Source organism: Motacilla alba, chromosome 8, assembly GCF_015832195.1.
Source record: "Motacilla alba alba isolate MOTALB_02 chromosome 8, Motacilla_alba_V1.0_pri, whole genome shotgun sequence".
Taxonomy (NCBI): Eukaryota; Metazoa; Chordata; class Aves; order Passeriformes; family Motacillidae; genus Motacilla; species Motacilla alba.
The window spans coordinates 1184529-1207068 of record NC_052023.1 but is presented as its reverse complement, the minus strand read 5'-3'; the positions used below and the strand labels follow the sequence as shown (position 1 = coordinate 1207068).

General features: G+C 48.5%; 1 protein-coding gene across 2 annotated transcripts in view; it reads left to right on the top strand.

The window, feature by feature from the left end:
• Positions 1 to 22540, top strand: part of MIER1 (MIER1 transcriptional regulator) — a 37867-nt gene continuing 15327 nt past the window's right edge. Inside the window, exons 1-5 of one of the 2 annotated variants that reach the window (XM_038144229.1) lie at positions 1 to 362; positions 488 to 580; positions 13478 to 13502; positions 14952 to 15097; positions 19701 to 19868. In XM_038144229.1, coding sequence (XP_038000157.1) covers positions 14999 to 15097; positions 19701 to 19868 — 267 coding nt within the window. In that variant the 5' untranslated portion in view covers positions 1 to 362; positions 488 to 580; positions 13478 to 13502; positions 14952 to 14998. Of the gene's footprint in view, positions 363 to 487; positions 581 to 857; positions 1396 to 13477; positions 13503 to 14951; positions 15098 to 19700; positions 19869 to 22540 lie in introns of those variants that run through there. The other variant, XM_038144228.1, reaches the window with a different exon arrangement.

Genomic DNA, 22540 nt, shown 5'->3' with positions numbered 1-22540 from the left:
CCGGGCCGTCCCCGGCGCCGGTTCGGGTCCCGCCCCCGCCCCGTGTCACCGAACCGGCGCTGCCCGCGACACCGCCCCGCCGGCGCTCGGCCTGCCCGCGGGGCTGCGGCGCCTCGCTCGAGGGCGATTCACCCCTGAGGCGGCAAAGTCGCGCCCGCCGGTTCTCTCGGCGCCGCCCGCGGGGAGCGTGTGAGGGTCGGGGATGCGGCTCCTCGGCGGAGGCGCCGGGCGCGCGTGAGCCGCGCGGCGCCGCAGGGGCACGGCCGAGGCCGCGGTGTCCTCGCTGTGACACGGCCGCGATGCCCGACGGGCGCGCCGGGCGCTGCCCCGCGCCGGCCCGGGGACAGCGCTGAGCCGGGCAGGTGAGGCAGCGGGGCTGCAGGGAGGACGCGGTGAACGACCGCCGGTTCCGGATCTTTGTTCGCTTTATTCGGGGTGGTGTTTCGGGTCTTATGTGTAACCTCGAGCTGTTTTTGTGTCACCCAAGAGCCTCACGCCCAGCGAGAGCCCCCGTTCCCCTAGGACCCCCCGTTCGCCTCACGGCCGATGAGACACCCCCCGCGCCTCTGCGGCTCCCCGCGTGAGTACGGCGGCCGCGGCCGGGCCGGAGGGGGGGAGCGGGGCGATGATGCGAAGGCGGTGCCGGCGGGGCGGGGGGCACTCGGGGACCGTGAGGGGCCGCGGCGAGCGGGAGCCTCCGCGCCGAGCAGCGGCCGGGGCGCGGCCCGGGCATTGAATGAGATCAGAGGGGGCGTGGCCGCCGCCTGATTGCCAGGTATGGGCGGGGCTCGTTGCTTGATTGACACGTGATGGGCGGGGCTTGTACCGAATGACATATATGGGCATGAGGGGCCGCGGCGGCCGCGCCTCGGCGGGGTGGGGGCGTGGCTTTGCGTTTTGAGTGACAGGCGGGGCCCGTGGCGTCGTGACAGGCGAGGGGGCGTGGCCTGTGCGTTGAGTGGCAGGCGGCGGAGAGCGATGTGCGCTTTGATTGACGTGTTAGGAGGTGGCCCTAGACTTTGAGTGACAGATGAGGCCTTGCTTGTGCGCTGAGTGACAGGCGAGGGCGTGACCAATCCCCTGAGTGACAGGAAGGGGGCGGGTCCTCCGCCATGACTGACAGGTTGGACCAGCGCTGTATAACACACGAGAGGGCGTGTCCTCCCGTTGACTGACAGGCGCGGCGGGCGTGGCCTCCCCTGACTGACAGCCGCCGCACGCCCCCTGCCCGCTTCCCGCGGTGCGCGGTGACGTCGTGCGTAACGTGGCCACGCCCCTCCCGCCCCGCCGCCGCTCCCGGTCCCGTCCCCGCCGCTCCCGCCGCTCCCACCGGGACCCGGCGGCGCTTGCCGGCGATGTGACCCTTTCCCGGGAGTACCAGCGATCATGGCTGAGGTGAGAGCGGCGGGGGCCCGCCCGGGAACTTGTTGCGCGGGGCCGCAAGTTTGTTGCGGGGACCGGAGGCCCGCGGGCACCGGCGGTCCCGCCCGCTCCCCTCAGGGGCCTTCCCCGTTCGGGGCCGTCCCGGGGGCTGAAGGGCCCCGAGGGGAGCGGGCGGGACCGAGCGCGGCGCCTCCCGGTTTTTATAGGACCGCGTATGCTAAAACATGGCTTTATTTCCTTTAAATATCTTTTTTTGTAGTCGTTAAAACAAAGGGGAATTGCTGCAAAGGTAGCCCGGGAGAGGTTTCTGGTGGAATTCCCGGGATTTGCGGGGAGTGGGGGGGGTTATTGGGGGATAATGGGAGTTGTGTTGCGGGATGTAATATGATAATGATAGGGAAATGATGGGGAAATGGGGAAAAAGCCTCTTTATGGCAGGGCTGGCTTGCTGGGGGTGGGATTTGCCCGTCCCAGTAGGATCAGCCCTTTCCCTTTTAGGAGGGGAATGGGGACTGATGAATGGATATTCCCTGAAGTTTTCCTCGAGTTATCCCCAGATATCGAGGCTGTTCGCTGCTCCAGCAGGGCTGACAAATGTGTTGGGAATGAAAATTTGAAAAGTATGCTTTGGAAAAGTAAAATTTGTGGGACAGGTGTTGCTCCCAGGGCAAGCTGGAAGTGTCAGGATTAGATTTTACAGATGGAGCTTCTCCCCTTGAAATTCCTGACTATGTGGGGTTTTCCCCTTGAATTACTTTCTCTTTTCCTTCCAAACCAAACCTCTAATGGAGCAGTCTTCCTGTTGTTGGGACAACACGTCCCGAGCTAATCTTAGAAGTTCTAAGAACCTGCCTGGGTGGTTTTGTGTCTCCAGAGGGAATCGCAGGTCTGATCCCAAAAAATGTGGGTTTTAAACCCACCTCTGCAAAGCCGGAGGGACAGCGGTGCCTTTGCCGTGGGCGTCGGGCTGCTGGGGATGCTTGGCTGGGGTTTTGTCCGTTTTCTCGTGAATTAGCCCCAATATCCCGTGGCAGTCCCGGTGTTCCGCGGGCTCTGTGTCCCGTGGGGCTGGGCTGGGGTCGCTTCCTGCTCGCTGTCACCTCCCCGGGCAGTGCCAGCCCCGGGGCAGGGCGGTCCCGCCGGGATGTGGGGCTGCTCCCTTGGGATGCCGCTCCTGTGGCTGCGGCCTCTGCCGGGTCTCGGTGCTGCGCTCAGGGGTTTAATCTGGGCTTTTCTGGAGGCGAATTCCTCCTCCTGTGTGGGGGGAAGGGGCAGCGTTTGGTCCGCCTGTGGATGAGCTCGGGGGCTGCAGAACCTCGAGTTCATCCCCAGGCAACTGTTGCATCTGCACGGGGAAACAGTAAAGACTTTAAAAAATGGATACTCGGAGTGAGTTAATGTCCTGGATACAGTTTCCAGCTCAGTTTGTGTCCCTGCCCCTGACAAAGAGCTGGAACTGGATGGGCTTTAGGGTTCCTTCCAGCCCAAAGCGTGCCAGGAATTTAGGAATTTATGAAATAGACAGGGAGCAGAGTGGGAATTCTCCTCAGCATGGCGTTTCCAGAGTGGGAATTCTCCTCAGCGTGGCACTTCCAGAGTGGGAATTCTCCTCAGCATGGCATTGCCAGAGTGAGAATTCTCCTCAGCGTGGCATTGCCAGGGTGGGAATTCTCAGCATGGCATTGCCAGAGTGGGAATTCTCCTCAGCGTGGCATTGCCAGAGTGGGAATTCTGAGCGTGGCATTGCCAGAGTGGGAATTCTCCTCAGCGTGGCATTGCCAGAGTGGGAATTCTGAGCGTGGCGTTTCCAGAGTGGGAATTCTCCTCAGCGTGGCATTGCCAGAGTGGGAATTCTCCTCAGCGTGGCATTGCCAGAGTGGGAATTCTCAGCGTGGCATTGCCAGAGTGAGAATTCTCAGCGTGGCGTTTCCAGAGTGGGAATTCTGAGCGTGGCATTGCCAGGGTGGGAATTCTGAGCGTGGCATTGCCAGGGTGGGAATTCTGAGCGTGGCATTGCCAGGGTGGGAATTCTCAGCGTGGCGTTTCCAGAGTGGGAATTCTCAGCGTGGCATTGCCAGGGTGGGAATTCTCAGCGTGGCATTTCCAGAGTGGGAATTCTGAGCGTGGCATTTCCTCGCAGCTCTGGTGTCAGCCCCGGCCTGGGGGAGCTGCAGGTCACCCAGGTGTGGTGGCAGGGTGGCAGCCTGGTGCTTCTCGCCCTCTTTGCCCTCCTCTGTGCCGGCGGCAAAGCGTGTGCTGAGGATCGGGACAGGCACAGCCCCCCAGGCCCCCTGTGGCTCTGGAACCCGCTGGGTTGCGCAGGAAGGCTCTTCAGAAGGCAGGGCTGGAGGCCAGAAAGTGAAACTAAATTCACCAGAAGTGCTGCTTCACTTTTGCAGAAGCAATTTGAATACAGGACAGACAAAGGGAGAAAATATTTTGAATATATATTAAATTTGGGATTAATAACCTGTGCTAGGGATCTTTTCACTTTGACGTGATTCCTCGTACTCCAGCGTGTCAGAAGTTTGTTCCAGGCACCAATTGAAAATATCTCTAAGTTAAGACCAGCTGAAGCTGTGTGACTGTTACAGTATCCTGCAATAAGCTGCTTACGGGGTGGTTTTGGTGGAGGGAAGCTGATACACACAGATTTTCTCCAAAATAAGTGTTTTCATGCCTCCTGAGAAGAAAAGGTTGGGGCTGAAAAGCTTGACTAGCAGCTGAAAGAGAATGGGTTTTGTTAATTCAGCCTTTATAGTGTTGGAGAAGTGAGAGAATGAGATCTTCTGATGCCAGCCTGGAAGAGCTGGGGTCAGACTTTTGAGTTGAACAGAGGCAGCTCGGTACCTGCTGGAATTTCCAGAAGTGCCCAGTTCCTGCTGTTCCCTCTGCTCCGTGCAGGGATGCACCAGCCAGGTTGCCACAGGATGTCACTTGCCAGGATACTGAGCGTGCAAAACTAAAGGGATCCAGACGAGGGTTTGGGGTTTTTGTTGTTCTTCAGTGAATTAGGAGTGGGAAAGAGAGTGGGCGTGTGTGGTCAGGGGTGAGCTGGGAGCTTTGGGGACCAAATATCCCTGATTTTTGTTTGGCAAAGCTTGGAATGACCTGCAGGCTGGTTTAGTTCTGGGTTGAGGGGGTCTTACAGGTCCTGAAAGGGAAGATCCTGCTCCTCCTGCTGCTTTTGTGCGGTGTCCCTGAGCTTCCATGGGTTGATCCATCTCTGGCTGAGACCCTCAAAGCTTCCTGCAGGGCAGGCAGGGAGAGAGAGATCCCACAGGAGATGGAGCTGGGATGGGGCAGCAGGACCGGCCCTGGGACCAGCTCAGGGGGCCCTTGTGGCTCTGCACAGCTCCTGCCAGGAGGGGACAGCCGGGGGGTTGGGCTGTGCTCCAGGGAACAGGGACAGGAGCAGAGGGAATGGCCCCAGGCTGGGCCAGGGCAGCTCAGGGTGGATATTGGGAATATTCCTCCTGGAAAGGCTGCCCAGCCCTGGCACAGCTGCCCAGGGCAGGGCTGAGTCCCCATGCCAGGAGGGGTTTAAAAGCCCTGTGGCTGTGGCACTTGGGGACACGGTCAGTGGTGGCCTTGGCAGTGCTGGGGGTGGTTGCAATGGATGGTCTTGGAGACGATTTCCAAGCTAAAGGATTCCGTGATTCCCTTCCCCATGACTGATGCTGGAACATAATTCCTGTTTCTGCCAAGCCTCCAGCAGGCAGCTGAGCAGCTCCTTGTGGTTCTGGTTCTCACCCAGACCTCGGAGCTTCCTCAATTTTCTCACTTGCTGAAATAAGAACTTAAAGTTTTGCTTCCGCAGAGTGAATTTCTGAGGGTTAAAAATTGGATTGGCATTTTATGGTGTTGGGAAAATATGGGAAGAAGCAGGAGCTGTCTTGGAGCAGGAGCTCTCTTGTGGTGCCAGTGGACAATTGAATGTCTCAAGCTAATCCTTAGAATGCACTTAAATGTTTTTAAATTTCTGAAAGTTTAGTTGTTTTCAACCAAAAAATCAGTTTATTAACATGGTGTGTTTTAAATAGTCATCTATAAATTCCTATTGTCTGGAAAATTTCCATTTTCCTCAATGTTCTGCTTCTTTCAGCTGAAGAATTTTAAACTTCGAGAATGTCACTGAATTCTGTTTTCATGTTTTGAATGTTGCTTTCTGGTTTCTGTTTTGGAGCAGCTTCAGGACGGAATGCTGAAGTGATGCGTGACCTGGTGACTGTTCTTGTACCCTTTTCACTTTCCCAGTGTTTTTGTGGCACTGAGGGGCAGTGGGAAGCAGCAGTAAAGCTCACACAGTCACTGATGTGTTTGCTAACTGAGCTGTTTGAACAGTCAGAGCTGTTGAGGAGCTCCTGGATACAGAACAAGGTCAAAAAAGATTAAATCCGGGTTTCCTACTAAATCACCATTAAAATCAGGGACTGACAGCAGCCAATCCCATTTTTCCTGGTTTGATCTTAGCTGTAACTAATTGGGGGTCTTTGTGTCATTTTGAGCAGTGTTTGTGGAATACTGCACTGAGGTTCCAGTGAGCCCAAAGGAGAGCTGGGAATTCTGGATTTTCCCTTCCTTGGCGAGGGAATAAACCCTGAAGTGGTTGGTTTGGGCACTGCTTGGATTCCCTCAAGGGAATTGCAGGGGTACAGTGGCACTCTGCCTTTCTAATCTTAAAAAGAAGGTGGCCCTTGAGGTCTTTTGTCACAGTAGAAGAGTTTTGAGGATATTTTTCACATGTGACAAAACACTGATGTTTGTGGGCTTCCAGTCGGGACTTCAAGCCCTTCCTGACGCAGCGGAGGGATTTAGGCAGAGGCTGGAATTGTTGTAAAGTTGTTTCTTTTTGAGCCTTTTCCTGGCCAGAAGCCCCAGGCTGCATTAATATTTCCCTCCTAATCCATCCACGTCACAAATTGTCCATAGGAACGTTTCCTTGTGTGCCTGGCATGTGGCTGGGGCTGGCTGCTTCTGGAATTCTGTAGCGGGATCCAATCACTCCATAAAATCCCAGTTTTCTTAGCACGATGTTTTAGATGATTACAGGAAGTTAAGGAAGATGCTGGAGTGAAGATAAATAGGAAATGGGAAAGTGTGGGATTGTGTCCTTCGTGCGGGGCAGGTGGAGTTCTGCTTGCCTGTGGCGTGGTGCTCCGGAATTCTCTTGGAATGGGAAGCTCTCCTGGGGAAGTCGCAGGGAGCTTCATGTGCTGTCCCTCCAGCAGCTTCCTCAGCCTGGAGCAGCAGCACTTCCCTGAGGGCCCAGTCCCTGCCTGGGGGCTCTGGAGTGGCCCCTTGGACAGAAGCCTGGAGCTCCCTGTCCCTTGCTGTGCCTCACACCCCAGGAACTGCAGATGTGCAGAGCTCTGAGCTCCCCTGGGACGGATTTCAGGCTGGGATGGACCCGAGTCCTTCAGTGCAGGGATCCCAGGGGGATCAGCTGCTGTCCTGGCAGCCTGATGTCACTGTCACCTGTCTGTCCTGCCCTGTCCCTGCTGGACACCTCAGAGCCCCTGGCAGGGCCTGAAGGGGCTCCAGGAGAGCTGCAGAGGGACTGGGGACAAGGCCCGGAGGGACAGCACACAGGGAATGGCTGGAAGCTGAAAGAAGGCAGATTTAGGTGGATAGTGGGGAGGAATTCCTGGCTGTGAGGGTGGGCAGCCCTGGCACAGGTGCCCAGAGCAGCTGGGGCTGCCCCTGGATCCCTGGCAGTGCCCAGGGCCAGGCTGGAGCAGCCTGGGACAGAGGGAGGTGTCCCTGCCATGGCCGGGTGGGATTCAAGGTCTCCTCTCCAGGCTGAACGCCCACAGCTCTCTCAGGAATCTCAGAACTCAGCACTGGGGGATGATTTGGGGTGGAAGGCAGCTCAGGAGGTCTCTGCTGTGACCTTCCCTGCTCTCAGGCCTCCCAGGCTTGCTCAGGGCTGTCTCCAGCCTGGTCTTGGAAACTTCCAAAGGACAACATTGGGGAAAATCCTCTGGATCCAGGGGTCGGGTCTCAGAAGGGAATGGCCGAGGCAGCTCTGCTGAGGTAGAAGCTGCAAGGCTTTGATGTCCACATTTGGGATCTGTGAGTTCAAACACTGCTCTTGATCCTTGTCCTCTGGAAGGACAGGAATTTTCTCCTGTGGCCACCAAAGTAAAGAAGTAAAATCCCATGGATGTAGAGGCTCCCACTTGAGGGATGTCACTGCAGTTTGGGCTGTGCGAGTGTTCACTTGTAGGACTGGAAAAGAGGACCTGAAGTGTTTTTTCTGTTTTCCTTGCTTCAATGTTGCTATTTTCTCCCCATGATAAAAATGTGGCTTTTTAAAATATATTTTAACACAAGTAAATTTGTAATGCACAGAGAGGGGCAGGCTGGGACTGTAGCCTTCCTCTTATGGGAAGGGACACATTCCTTCTGGAATAAAAGGTGTTATTCCCTATTTTACCCAGTTCTTTTCTCCAGGCCCAACTCACAGGAGAGTTTATTAACTTTGGGATATTTTCCTGTTGCAGAGTTCAAGACCTGAACAAATTGATGGGCTTGTCAGGCGTATTGCTATCAATATAAAGAGAATTTAATTTAGTTTTTAACTGTTTTATGTAACGCTTCAGGAGCTATTAAGATAACTGATTCAATTTGGACAGGATGTGTGTTTGTCTTGTAGACACTGCAGATTGTTCTGCAAATTTTGAGATGTTTCATTATTCATCAGCTCTGTTAAACAGTGTGAAAGGTGTCAGCAAAGACAACAATTTCGTGGGTAGGAGTGAGACTGTGCAGTGTCTGTCCCTTCTGTTCAGGTGGCTTTGCTGTAGGGGAGAGAGGAAGCTCCGTGCATCCCACTTGGAGTATCCCAGTGCATTCCCCGTGGTGGAGCCAGACCAGGCCATCCCCTGCAGCCCTGGGATGGAACAAACCGGGCAAGGCTGCTGCCTCCAGAGCTGAATGAACTGTCACAGAGCCAGCTCAGCGGGCTCGTGTCATTGCCAGCCCGAGTGGAGGGATGAGACACATCCCAAAGCCCAGGCAGGAGTCTGGGGAACGCTGGGGGTGTTCCCATGTGGGACACATGTCTGCTGCCTTCGCCTCTTGGCAGTCACAGTGACTGAGGGACACTGGCCAGCTTCAGCCCACCTATTCCATAGCCATCTATCCCATATCCGTGCCTGGGGGATGGATTGGATGGGATTGGCCATCTATCCCATATCCATGCCTGGGGAATGGATTGGATGGGATCTGTGCATCTATCCCGTATCCAGGAAATGGATTGGATGGGATCTGTCAATCTATCCCATATCCATGCCTGGGGGATGGATTGGATGGGATTGGCCATCTATCCCATATCCATGCCTGGGGGATGGATTGGATGGGATTGGCCATCTATCCCATATCCATGCCTGGGGGATGGATTGGATGGGATTGGCCATCTATCCCATATCCATGCCTGGGGAATGGATTGGATGGGATCTGTCCATCTATCCCCTATCCAGGGAATGGATTGGATGGGATCTGTCCATCTATCCCATATGCAGGGAATGGATTGGATGGGATCTGTCCATCCTCCCATATCCATGCCTGAGGAATGGATTGGATGGGATCTGTGCATCTATCCCCTATCCAGGGAATGGATTGGGTGGGATCTGTCCATCCTCCCATATCCTATTGGCCACACACTGGAAATCCATTGGATGTGAGCTGGCTGGTTGTTGCTGCCAGTCCCTAACCTTGGCGAGTCCTGTCTTTCCCGAGGTCCCTGAAGATAGCCCTGGAATCGCAGTGGCATTGCAGCCGTGCTGCTGGCTTGGGGCTCAGTGTCTCCTCCCTCTCTTGCCTGAGGTTTGTGTCCTGCAGCCCCCGGAGCTGGGGTCCCTTCCGGCTGCTCTGGAGCACAGACAGGTGTGCTCCTCGGTGGATCCGTGCAGCAGGAGTCCTTGCTCGTGGAGTTTTCCCTCAGTGTCCCTGAGCTAGGAGCTCCTGGATGATTTTCATTCCTTTGAGCTCTCAGCTCCCTGTTGCCTTTGCTGATGGTGCAGTTCCAGAACAGTTGCAGTGTGCATTGCCTGTGGATTGTCACTATCCCCAGTTTTTCTCTGGTATTTTCCTCTCCCGGGCCTTGGATCCCGTTATCCTTTGACAGGTGACAGCTCTTTGTTCCCACGAGCACCCTTGAGGCAAAAAGTGCTCTGTGCTTCCCTGGGAATGGCTGAGCAGGAAATGAAGATCCACTGAAGAGCAGGAGCGCCCTTTTCCCAGGAATTCCTGCCCATGGCCGTGCCATCCTTAGGAATGTGGATCTGCCGTGTGACCCTTAGCCAGTGCCAGGAAATTGTCATCATTGAATGCCCCCAAAGCCATCTGCTGTCCCCTGGCCAGAGCCACCATCCCTTGGAGGCACGGAATGGGACTGACCAAGCCCTGCAGGCGTTGTCTTGGAGCAACTCTTCAACCAGAGGCTGCTCCTTCACCCTCTGTCTGCCAGCCTGGCACTGGAGGGTTTTCCAGCTCTCCTGTCCACGTGTCCAGCCTCAAACCGGTGTTTGCAGCACAGCTGGCACTCGCAGGGGCCGGGACAAAGTCAGGGAGAGGCTGGAAAAGAGGTGCCCGTCACCTTGGGGACAGGGCTGCCGAGCCAGCACAGCCCCGGGCTGCGCTGGCACAGCTGGCACTGCAGCAGGGCCGGGGTCAGGGCTGCTTTTGGCTGCAGCTGGGCATTAATAAAGATGAGCTGGGGTGGGACGCTGCTCAGCGCTGGAAATGGAAGCAGGAAACGATTGGCAGCTCGTCCCAGGCTGGAAAGCCAGGAAATGCAGACAGGAGAGCCCACGGGCAGGGCAGATGTCACTGGCAAAGCCTGGGAGAAGGGGCAGAGAGCCAGAGGCTGCTTGTGGGGCTGGGCTGGGGAGCCACGGCTCCCTGAACTCCCCTTATCCCTGCTTTATGTCCCGAGTTTCATTGTGCATCGAGGCCTTTCCCCAGAGCTTCCCTTCCCAGCTTGGAGCTGAGGAGGTTCAGCCCCTTGGGCGTGGAGCAGCCAGAATCCCCATGGATCACCCCAAAACAAGGCTGGCACTACTGACTGATAAACCCATCACCTGCTCTGCAGCTGAGACCTCCCCAAACTCCTCTGCTACAGCAAAGATTGTCCAGGGCAGCGGGGAACGTGTTGGAAAAAGGGTTTTTTGCAAAGTGAGTGTTCATTTGTGTGAGAGGCTCCCAATAACAACACATTTCAATGGCTTTAATATTGGCTTTTCCTTCATTCCATGAGGAATTCTCATTGTGGTTTGGGGTTCCTTTAAAAAGTGTGTCCCCGAATGGAAGAACAGGGAATTTGTGCTCAGCCTCAAACGGGAAGAATTTCTCTTGGACTGGGACTCGCTGGCAGTGGAATCTGGGATATCCCTGGGCTCTGGAAAGGGGATTTATACCTGGAGTTACATCAGAGCTAAAGCTTCAGTAATTTTAATTTAAGAGGAGTTCTAAGATGGTATTTGCACAATTGATTGTTTACTAAGGAATATATTTATCCCTCAGAATAAATTCTCCTCAGGCCTTTGAATCCAGCTCTGTTCCTTGGAGGGCAGAGCCATTGCTGGAATAATTTTTCACCCTGGAATTAAGGTTGGAAAAGACCTTTTAAGACGATGGATCCGTCCCATCAGTCCATGTCCCCAAGTGCCACCTGCAGCCGGTTTGGGACAGCTCCAGGGGGGCTGATTCCAGCTGCTGCAGTGGGTCACAGCCCCTTCCAGCAGGGAAAGGGGAGGCTCTGCGTGCCTTCTCTCCTGGCCTGGCAAGAGAGGATTGGTTTGGCTTCCTGTGGGAAGTGGATTTTAGAGAAATGTTCAAGTCTGACAGAAGGCTCACCTCGTGTGTATTTGTGTGTAAATCCTGGGGTAAGAAATGTTCATTTAGAAACGGAATAGGATAGACACTGTTGAGAAATGGAATTAGAAACAAGTTTTAAAGGGTGGTTTGGTAAAAAGATGAGATATTTTGGAGAAATGGAGTTATGAAAGATGGATTATAGTAGGATTGGCGAGGGGTGATTTCAGATTGTTGGCTTTAAGGTATTTTTAACATGGTGTGATGAAAGTTGATAGGTTAAGAGATGTTTATAGTGTACTGTAACTAAGGAATGGTTGGGTCACTCTTTAAGATTTCTCTACAGCTTCATTTCCCACAGTTGCCAACCAATGATCGCTGCAATAAACACATGAGGGCTTTGTTAATTTGTATTAATGATCCTGTATTGCATTCTGTTAATTATCCAGGTTCATCAGACAAACAAAACACCAAACAAAGACCAGTCCAGGCTGGCTGATCCTGAAATTCAGCTCCACATCAGGAGCACTGGACTCTGGAATTTGTTAAGATAATCTTTGCAAATAAAGACTTTTTTGGGTGCAGTGATTAGCAAAACTTCCCCTGGTGTTGTGCAAAAACGTTTGTGGTGTTTCCCCACTAAGGTGAATTTCTCTGGGAATCCTGAGGGGCTCCAGGAGAGCTGGAGAGGGACTGGAGACACGGGGAATGGCTCCCACTGCCAGAGGCTGGGATGGCTGGGATGCTGGCAGGAATTCAGTGTTTATATTCTGTATTTTCCTTACTCTGGGCACTTTCTGAGTTCGTTTGTACACTGGAGACTCCCACAAGAGGGAGGCAGACGTGGAAGGGAAATTATTCCCTAAGAAGGTCTCTTTCTTCTCACTTTGAGGAGCTTTTGATAGAAAAAACTTCAAATCAGACAGGATGGATTCAGATTGAGCTTTTGAGATAAAGAACTTCAAATCAGAATTTATTCAGATTTAGCTTTTGATATAAAAGAACTTCAAATCAGACAAAGTTTTTTCAGTTTTAGCTTTTGATATTAAAAGCTTCAAATCAGAATTTTTTCAGATTTAGCTTTTGATATTAAAAGCTTCAAATCAGAATTTTTTCAGATTTAGCTTTTGATATTAAAAGCTTCAAATCAGATTTTTTTCAGATTTAGCTTTTGAAATAAAGAACTGTAAATCAGACAGATTTTTTTTAGTTTTAGCTTTTGATATAAAAGAACTTCCAATCAGAATTTTTTCAGATTCAGCTTTTGATATAAAAGAACTTGAAATCAGATTTTTTTCAGATTTAGCTTTTGCTTTGCTGTGTCACTAGGCTGAGTTGAGAAGGAAAACCCTTCAGAAAATCCAGGTTTTCCTCGAGGACAGCATTACACATTAATTAATATAACAAAATCCATGGTGCCAAACAATGTCTGAGTTTGCAGGAGGTGGCAGGAGCACCACGGGGAAAATTCCGTGTTCCTGCCTTGGAAATCAACATTTCATTAGTGTGTGCCTGGAAAGAGTGGGAACATTTGCTTGAATTATCCAGACAAATGAGCTCTGAATGGCTGACATGCAAATTTCCCCCCAGGAGGCTCCGGGGTGGCACAGGGACAGCAGGATTTTATGGGACAGTTTGTTTGTGGAGGCTGTAAAGACCAGGTCACCAAATTTTGGGCCAAAGAGGAGCCCTGCTACCTGGATTGTTAGGGAATCATTTTCTTTCTCTATCTCAAATATAATATTTTCTGGTGGTGTTTTTTGGTTTTTCCTCGCAGCTGGGTTGGAGATTCAGATTAAATTGATTTTGCCTTTATTCTGTAAGGAATTCTTATTATGATTTGGGATTCCTTTAAAAAGCGTCCCTGAATTGAAGGAGAGCAGGGGATTTGTGCTCAGCTTCCTCTTAATTTATTAAATGATAATGAAATAATTCCTTAATAATTCCTCTGAAACGGAGACTCACTGGCAGTGGAGTCTGGGATATCCCTGGGTTGTGGGAAAGAGCATTTATACCTGCAGTTTTGTCACAGCTGAAGTTAAAGTATTACTTACCTTGCTAAATAATTTCATTCATTTATTTATTTATTTATTTATAAATCTATGCATGTATTTATAAATATTTATTTATAATATTTATAGCCGTATTTATACATTTAACAGTTTATAAATCTATTTTTCTGCAGTGAGTTGTTCTGTATCAGCTGAATAATTTGATTTATACAGGTTCAACATAGCAAAAATAACTTCTTTCTTTTCTTTTTTTCTTTTTTTAGCCTTCTGTTGAGTCTTCAAGCCCAGGTAAATATTTTTAATAATTTCCAAGGGTTTGGGCATCCTCTGGGTGGAAGAGCTTCCCAGGAGTTCCTTCAGCTGGATTGTTGCCTCCTGAGGTTTTATTTCTTTCAGAGAAATAATTAAGTGCTTCATAATTAAATCTTAGAATCACTCCTCCCTGTCACACCCTCAGTGTGGGGGCAAGGTTTGGAAAATGGAATTTAAATTGTCCAGGGAAAAAGGGGAAATGTGAGCAGGGCTGGGATTAAAAATCAGGAGAAAAGAGAAGATATGAGCAGGGCTGGGATTAAAAATCAGGAGAAAAGGGAAAATATGAGCAGGGTGGGATTAAAAATCAGGAGAAAAGAGAAAATATGAGCAGGGCTGGGATTAAAAATCAGGAGAAAAGGGAAATTGTGAGCAGATTTGGAATTAAAGATCAGAAAAGGGGGAAAAGATGAGCAGGGCTGGGATTAAGGGGGAGTTTTGTGAGTTTTTGTTTTACTTGCTGAGTTTTTATTTGTGGGTGTTTATTTGTGGGTTTTTATTTGCTGAGTTTTTGTTTGTGAGGTTTTTGTTTGTGGGTTTTACTTGTGAGGTTTTTTTTTTTTGGGTTTATCTGTGAGTTTTTAAGTTTTTATTTGTGAGTTAGTTTTTCTTTGCAAGTTAGTTTTTAAGTTTTTGGCTGGGAGTGAGTTTTTGGCTGGGAGGGAGTTTTTGGCTGGGAGTGAGTTTTTGGCTGGGAGTGAGTTTTTGGCTGGGAGGGAGTTTTTGGTTGGGAGGGAGTTTTTGGCTGGGAGTGAGTTTTTGTTTGGTTGGGAGTGAGTTTTTGGTTGGGAGTGAGTTTTTGGCTGGGAGTGAGTGAGTTTTTGGCTGGGAGTGAGTGAGTTTTTGGCTGGGAGTGAGTGAGTTTTTGGCTGGGAGTGAGTGAGTTTTTGGTTGGGAGTGAGTTTTTGGCTGGGAGTGAGTGAGTTTTTGGCTGGGAGTGAGTGAGTTTTTGGCTGGGAGTGAGTGAGTTTTTGGTTGGGAGTGAGTTTTTGGCTGGGAGTGAGTGAGTTTTTGGCTGGGAGTGAGTGAGTTTTTGGTTGGGAGTGAGTTTTTGGTTGGGAGTGAGTGAGTTTTTGGTTGGGAGGGAGTGGGTTTTTGGCTGGGAGTGAGTTTTTGGTTGGCTGGGAGTGAGTTTTTGGTTGGCTGGGAGTGAGTTTTTGGTTGGGAGTGGGTTTTTGGCTGGGAGTTTTTGACTCTGCAGCGCTGGACGGAGGCAGCTTGGTGCTGTTTCAGTGAAATGCTCACATGCAGAATGTGCCAGAGGTGCTGTGCAGGCGGTGCCCGGGTCTCCCGGGGCGTTTCCTGGGCAGCCGGGCAGAGCCAGGCAGCTCGGGCAGGGTTTTTGTCCCCGCTCTGCGTGGCCTCCCCCAGCAGCAGCCGTCCCCAGCACGGGGTGCTGCAGTGGGACGTGTGGCGTGTCCCCAGGAGGGTCGGCAGCCTCGGATGACCATGAGTTCGACCCCTCCGCTGACATGCTGGTGCACGACTTCGACGACGAGCGCACCTTAGAGGAGGAGGAGATGATGGAAGGGGAAACCAACTTCCGCTCGGAGATAGAGGATCTGAACAGGGTACGTGTGCAGGGCCGGCACAGCCACCCGGCGTGCGGCAGGGCAACCCCGGAACCCACTCGGAATATAGGAATATATGCAGTTTAAATTTTTATATATATATATATATATATACATACACATATATATATATACATATAATACATATATATATATACACACATATATATACACAAATATATGTGTGTATATATATGTATGTATATGTGTATTTATATATATATAAACCCATCAGCAAATATATAATTTTAAATATATATATTATATATATATTTCTATTTACATATAAAATATTCATTATAGATATATATAATATAACACATAATATAATAATGTGTTATATATAAAATATATATTATATATGTTATATATTATCGTATAATGTATAATATATATAATATATAATATTATATTATTTACCATATAAGTAATATTGATTGTATAATTATAATATTTAGTGTATAATATATTTTATAATATATTATTATATATAATATATGATATTTTATATATTGTATAATAATATAATGATATGATAATTATATAATTATATATTGTATAATATATTTTATAATAAAATATGTTATTATATATAATATTATAGTTATATTATGTATAATAATATAATGATATAATGATTACATAATTATAATAGTATATATTGTGGGATATATTTTATAATATAATATATTATATATAGCATAATAGTTATATTATGTAATAATAATATAATATATATTATTTATTATATAATATGATATAATAGATAATATATAACATAAATATGATATATTAAAATATATCATATATAATAATATATATATTAGTATATACAATATATAAATATTAATAGAATTATTAAATAAATAATAAGGGGGGGGGAAGGCTGAATAAATTTACCACGAACTGGGGAAAAGAACTTGTACATAAATATTTATAATGTGCTTGCTTAGTGGCCTTTTGCGTCTACAGGATGTGAATTTCGGAACTAATGTAAATTAGAATATCATCTGACCAAACCTGTGTGCTCCAGCTGCACCTGAGCAGTGCTTTAGATTCTTATCTTAGAGCAGAACCCCTCAGAATCCACATTTCTGGTGCATTTTGATCCAGATGTCTGTCAACTAGCAGGTCCTGAGGAGTAGGCTCATTTAAAGGAAGATGCAGGGGAAATGATGTCCAAACCCTATTTCAGCATGAGTGATCATGCCAATAGCACTTTAAATTAATTTCCTGCGTTTCATCAATATTTCCAGTGTAAATGCTAATTTCTTTCTGGTTCTGCTGTCACTTCTGCATTGTCTTCAGTTATTTCTCAGGCAGGAATCATATTCCTAAATTACCAAGGGGGTTCGTTATAAATGCAGAGTAATTTAGGTCCTGTCTGTGGCCTTGTTGGGCTGCAGAGCAGATCATTCATGATTCACAGATGAATATTTGATGTGCAGATCCTATTTAGCTTAAGTGATTCTGCCAATAGGACTTGAAATTAATTTACTCCATTTAATCTATATTTCCAGTGGAAATGATCTTTTTTTTTTAATCTGCTAATTTCCAGGTTGGTACTAAATGGAAAACATAGAGATAAATAAATAGTTGGTGGATCCAAATGTGCTCCATGTAGATTAAATGAGGAGTGGAGCTCCACGTCTCTCCTGTGGGCTTTAAATTCAAAATGTGCTTTTTTCCCTTCTTATTTCACGAAACTCTCTCACCACATTCCAGCCCTTCAGTTTATCCCTCACGCAGGGGTTAGCTCTGGCTGTGGGTAAACAATCAATCAATATATTCATTGCTTTCACCTTTTCCATTCTGCAACGCCCTGAGGCGATGAAGAAATCCCAGGTTTTGTGTTCTCTCGGGGATTGCAGGTCCCTGGAGCTCTTGGGATTGCAGTGGACTCTTTGAAGGGAAGGGGCTCAGCCTGAGACAAATGTTACAAATACAAACCCCTGTGCTGGGTGCACAGGGTCAGCGATATTCCCCTTCCACAATTCCCAAATCCCTGCCAATCCCAATTTTCATTTCTCATTCTCAGCTCCGTGGGGTGGGGGTGCTTCAAGGCAGGATATTCCTTTCCAAAACCTCCTGGGGAGCGTTTGGGTGACCCCAGGATGGTTGTTCTGCTGGCTCTGCTGCCAGCCCGCACTGGGAGTCTGCTCAGAGCCATGTCACCCCCCCGGTGACACCCTGGGGACCTGGCACTCGGCTCTTGGTGGCACGGCTCTGCGGGGCTGCGGCACTGCTCGGCCAGGGAGCAGGGCAGCAAGAGGGGGTGGCTTCCTTCCTTGGCATAAAGGAAAATAACGTGAAATAACGTAAAGTGAAATAACATAAAGTGAAATAAAGTAAAATAAGGTAAAATAAAATGAAGTAAAATAACGTAAAGTGAAAGAAAGTAAAATGACGTAAATAAAGTAAAATAAAGTAAAATAAAATGAAGTAAATAAAGTAAAATAAAATGAAGTAAATAAAGTAAAATAAAATGAAGTAAAATAACATAAAGTGAAATAAAGTAAAATAAAATGAAGTAAAATAACGTAAAGTAAAATAACGTAAAGTGAAATAAAGTAAAATAAAATGAAGTAAATAAAGTGAAATAAAGTAAAATAAAATGAAGTAAATAAAGTAAAATGAAGTAAAATAAAATAAAGTAAATAAAGTAAAATAAAGTAAAATAAAATGAAGTAAATAAAGTAAAATGAAGTAAAATGAAATAAAATAAAACGAAGTAAAATAAAATAACGTAAAGTGAAATGAAGTAAAATAAAGCAAAATTAAGTAAAATAAAGTAAAGGAAAATAAAGGAAAATAAAGGAAAGGAAAGAAAAAATAAAGTAAAGGAAAATAAAGGAAAATAAAGGAAAATAAAATAAATAGACAGATAGAAGTGCTGATAGCCCCCGTCACTCTTGTTTCCCCAGAGCACAGCCAACTCCTCTTTTGTCATTGGGATTATTGGGATGTTGCCAGAAATTAGATCAGTGCAGGCCCTTAGGATAGGAAGTCTGAGGTCAGCCAATAACTAAAAATATCTGATTATCAGCCACCGTGTGCATTGGATACTAGGGAAAAACTATTTAGAGCAAGCACACAACTCCAGATAATAAACAAAGGATTTGGTGCTTTGAGAGAGAATTTTTAAATGATCCCTGAGAATTTCTGCTCTGGAAAATCTCAGGGAGAGAAGCTGGACACTGAGGATTAAAAGTAATAAAGGAATTAATTAGCAGAGCCAGCAATGTTATTAATAGTATTTATTAATAAAATTTAATTTGAAGTATTTATTAATAGTATTTATCAGTAATTTTTATTAATGAAGGTGAGAGTTTGGGAGCCTTTGTTGTACTTGAATTAATTTGAGAACTGGCAGTACAAATTGAAATGTCTCCTCAGAGTGGACCAGCTTTTTAATGATTTTTAAATAAAATGTTTTAAGGTTTTAGCAGATTTGTTTCCAGCTGGGGATGGGTTTGGAACCAAGCAGCTTCAGATAAATGGGAAATAAAAATTCCTGCTGTCCTTCCCTGGGTGTCAGGGATCACCCCATCCAAACTCTCAGAGAAATGAGAGGTCAGGGTCTCTGAGAGGAGCATTTTGGGTGGGGTTTCATATTCCAGAATTGTGGAACTCTGGGACATTGTCCCTGGAGCACAACTTCCCCTAAAAGATGGAATTCCATGTTCCAGCCAGCTGTTGTGATTGAGCTGCATTCTGGGAGTCACTCGGGAATTGCTGCTGACAGCATCTCACCCCTTTTCCCACCAATTTGTACTAAAAAGCACAATTTCCAGCTGGTTTGGGGCACTGCAGGGAATACCAATAAATATTCCAATATTTCCAATATTCCAGTATGTGCTCTGGGTGCTGAAGGTGTTTGATGAAACCAAATCCTTTTACTGAGCTTGATGGCCCCTTGGAGTTCCTGTTGGGGTGGGCAGGCTGCTGGAAATAAAACAAGGATTGGGAAATAAGTTATCCAGCAGAAAAAAACCCCACATTTTCTTTAGGAGCCCAAAGTTCCAATTTTGCCAGTCCAGAGTGACCATTCTTGGTGTGGGTGCCCTGCTCCTGTGCTTTGGTGAGAACCATGATGCCGTGGAGCAATTCCTGTGGGATATCCCTGTTAATTCCCAGTTTTTGTTGGGGTTTGCCCAGGAGAGTGACATGCCCATCCAGGACATCCTGTTAGGCAGGGAGGTCTGCTGGAAAGAAATTAAGGTTTGGGAAAGAAATTATCCCACACAGAGACCCCACATTTTCCTTAAGAGCCCGAACTTCCTATTTCATCAGTCCATCCCTTTTGGGATGGCCATTCTTGGTGTGGGTGCCCTGCTCCCTGTGCTTTGGTGAGAACCATGATGCTGCAGAGCTCCAAGGAAATATCCCAGTTAATCCCTGTGGAGATATCCCAGAAATATCCACAAAAATGCCACATTTTTCTCAGGAGCCCAAACTTCCAGTTTTGCCAGTCCATCCCCTTTGGAATGACCGTTCTTGGTGTGGGTGCCCTGCTCCTGTGCTGTGGTGAATCCCTTGATGCCGTGGAGCAATTCCTGTGGGATATCCCTGTTAATTCCCAGTTTTGTTGGGGTTTGCCCAGGAGAGTGACATGCCCATCCAGGAGCTGCTGAGCCGCTACGGCTACGATGGCACCGTGCCCCTGCAGGAGGAGGAGGAGGAGGAGGAGGAGGAAGAGGAGGAGGAGGAGGGAGAAGATGATGATGATGTCGATAACGATGACAACAGCGGCTGCAGTGGGGAAAACAAGGTAAATGGGTGCTCATTTGCATATGTAAATTCGTGCTTTGCATACCCACACTACTCAGCGTCCCAGGTTGTGGCAGAGCTAATTTGTAATAGAGTTGATTTCATAAACCTTGCTTTACTAATAGGTTTACTCTTAATTACCCATCTGTATTTCTCTTAATTGCTCTTGATTCCATCTCTCTCATCCCAGACAGAGGCAGTTGAAAATCCCTGGATGCAGCATCATGTGAGGGATGGGAATTGTCCTTGAGAAGCTCAGCACTGAGGTTTTAAATGCCTGCAGACAGACACCTTTAGAGATGCAGCTGAACACTCACTTGGAGTAGAAAAGCTGATTATTGAAACTGCACAAGTGTGGAGCTGGATTAAATGTGGCTCTGGGTCTTGGAAATCCTGCAAGTTTTCCAGCTTGAGCCTTTGAAATTGTGTTTTTCCAGCCTGGTTGTACTTAAATTAACTGAACCTAATGCTTCAAGCATCTCTGCCAAATGTTTAGTTTTGAGCTTAGCATTTTCAAACTCCTTTTCTGTGTTCTCTTCAAATATTTTTCTGATTTTAAAAAAGAGATTTTTCTACTTGGAATGTAGAGTCCTGTCATGGGCACAGCTGCTGTATCCTGAATTCCATTAAGATACCCCTTGGAACTGTCAGTGACACAAAAGCTGACAGAGGAGGTTTCATTTCCTAGTGTGGCTTTAAAAGAGATCCATTCTGGGCTTTTGGTACTTTTGCTATTTGAGAATCCCTGGAGTGGCACCCAGGGATGAGGAATGGTACATCTGAAGGAGCTGAAGTTCCTGGGATTTACAGCTGCCTTGACAGGTGCTGGAGGGGATTGTTCTGTGTGGGGGCTGAACAGTTCAAAAGCAAGATCCAGAGTGAGACTGGATCAGGAAAGGTTCAGGGGAGGGGGAGAAACTTATGTAACATGAAGGCTGCAGGTAGAATTCTTCCAGGAGAATTTCCTCATGAAAGGGTGGTCAGGCTTTGGAAGGAGCTGGAGTGTCCTGGGAACCCCTGGGTGTGACACTCAGTGCTCTGTGCTGGTGACAGGGTGGGATGGGTCCCAGCTTGGACCGGTGATCCTGGGGGGCTTCTCCAGCCTCAGTAACCCTGTGCAGAACCAAACTAAGGCCCAAATGTTCATGTGGTTGAGCTTGGTGCTGCTCCTGCAGTGTCACTTCCTGCTGTGCCCTCACTGCTCAGTCCCTCCTGGCACAAATGCCATCCCGGCTGTCCTCAGGGCTCTCACAGCTGATTGCAGGCCCTGGCTGTGCTGTCCCTGTGTCCCACAGAGGAGCCACCCCTGTCCTGTCCCCTGCAGGGCCCCACTCCACAGGGACAGTGCAGGGCTGGCACCTCCTGCCCTCAGCAGCACTGGCCCAGTCCACACCAGTGCAGCCCATCCCATCCCATCCCATCCCATCCCATCCCATCCCATCCCATCCCATCCCATCCCAGTCCACACCAGTGCAGCCCATCCCATCCCATCCCAGTTCACACCAGTGCAGCCTGTCCCATCCCATCCCATCCCATCCCATCCCATCCCATCCCATCCCATCCCATCCCATCCCATCCCATCCCATCCCAGTACACACCAGTGCAGCCATCCTGTCCCATCCCAGTTCACACCAGTTCAGCCCAGCCCTGCACTGGGATCAGGCATCCCCCAATCCCATTCCAGCCCAGCCCTAGGAGGAGCTCCCAGTCCATCCCAGTTCACACCAGTTCAGCCCATCCCTTCCCAGTTCACACCAGTCCATCCCAGCCCAGTCTGGCAGCAGCTCCCAGTCCATCCCAGTCCATCCCAGCTCAGCACAGCCCAGCCCAGCCCAGCCTGGCAGCAGCCCCCAGTCCATGGCAGGTGGGTTTGAGGCCCTGTGCTGTGCTGTCCCTGTGCTGTGCTGTCCCTGTGCTGTCCCTGTGCTGTGCTGGCCCTGTGCTGTCCCTGTGCTGTGCTGTCCCTGGGCTGTGCTGTCCCTGTGCTGTCCCTGTGCTGTGCTGTCCCTGTGCTGTCCCTGGGCTGTGCTCTGGCTCAGGGCGCTGCAGGCTGTGGGGTGGAATCACAGGGATCACCGAGCTGCTCTCAGCCCGTTTCCCTCCCTGCACTCAGCTGGGTGCTATTTTTGATCTGCTCTAAGCTGCACATGTGACAGGGCTCTGCCTCCCCTGGAGCTGCACAGCCACGTGTGCTGGGCCTGATGCTGCCAGCAGCCCCTGTGTGCCCACGGGAACACCAAATGGGCAGGCAGCAGCCCTGGCAGCACAGAAATCCATTAAAAATATTTATAATCTTCATTTGCTCTGCCTGCAGTAATTCCCGTAGTTGTGGTGGTTTGGGAGCACAAAAAGTCCATTTAAAAATATTTCTAATTTTCATTTTCTCTGCCTGTAATAATTCCTGTAGTTGTGGTCATTTGAGAGCACAAAAAATTAATTTAAAAAATATTTCTAATTTTCATATTCTCTGCCTGTAATAATTCCTGTTGTTGTGGTGGTTTGTGTACAAATGAAGGAATTTGTTTGGATTTTTGGCTCAGTGTTCTGAGCCAGCCCTGTTCTTCCTTTGGGGTTGAAGCACTCAATTCACATGGATTTTTGTGGCAGGTGCCATTTCCATCTAATTCCTAATGCCCTTTTTATTGAAAATTCCTAAGAAAGGATTTAAGACCA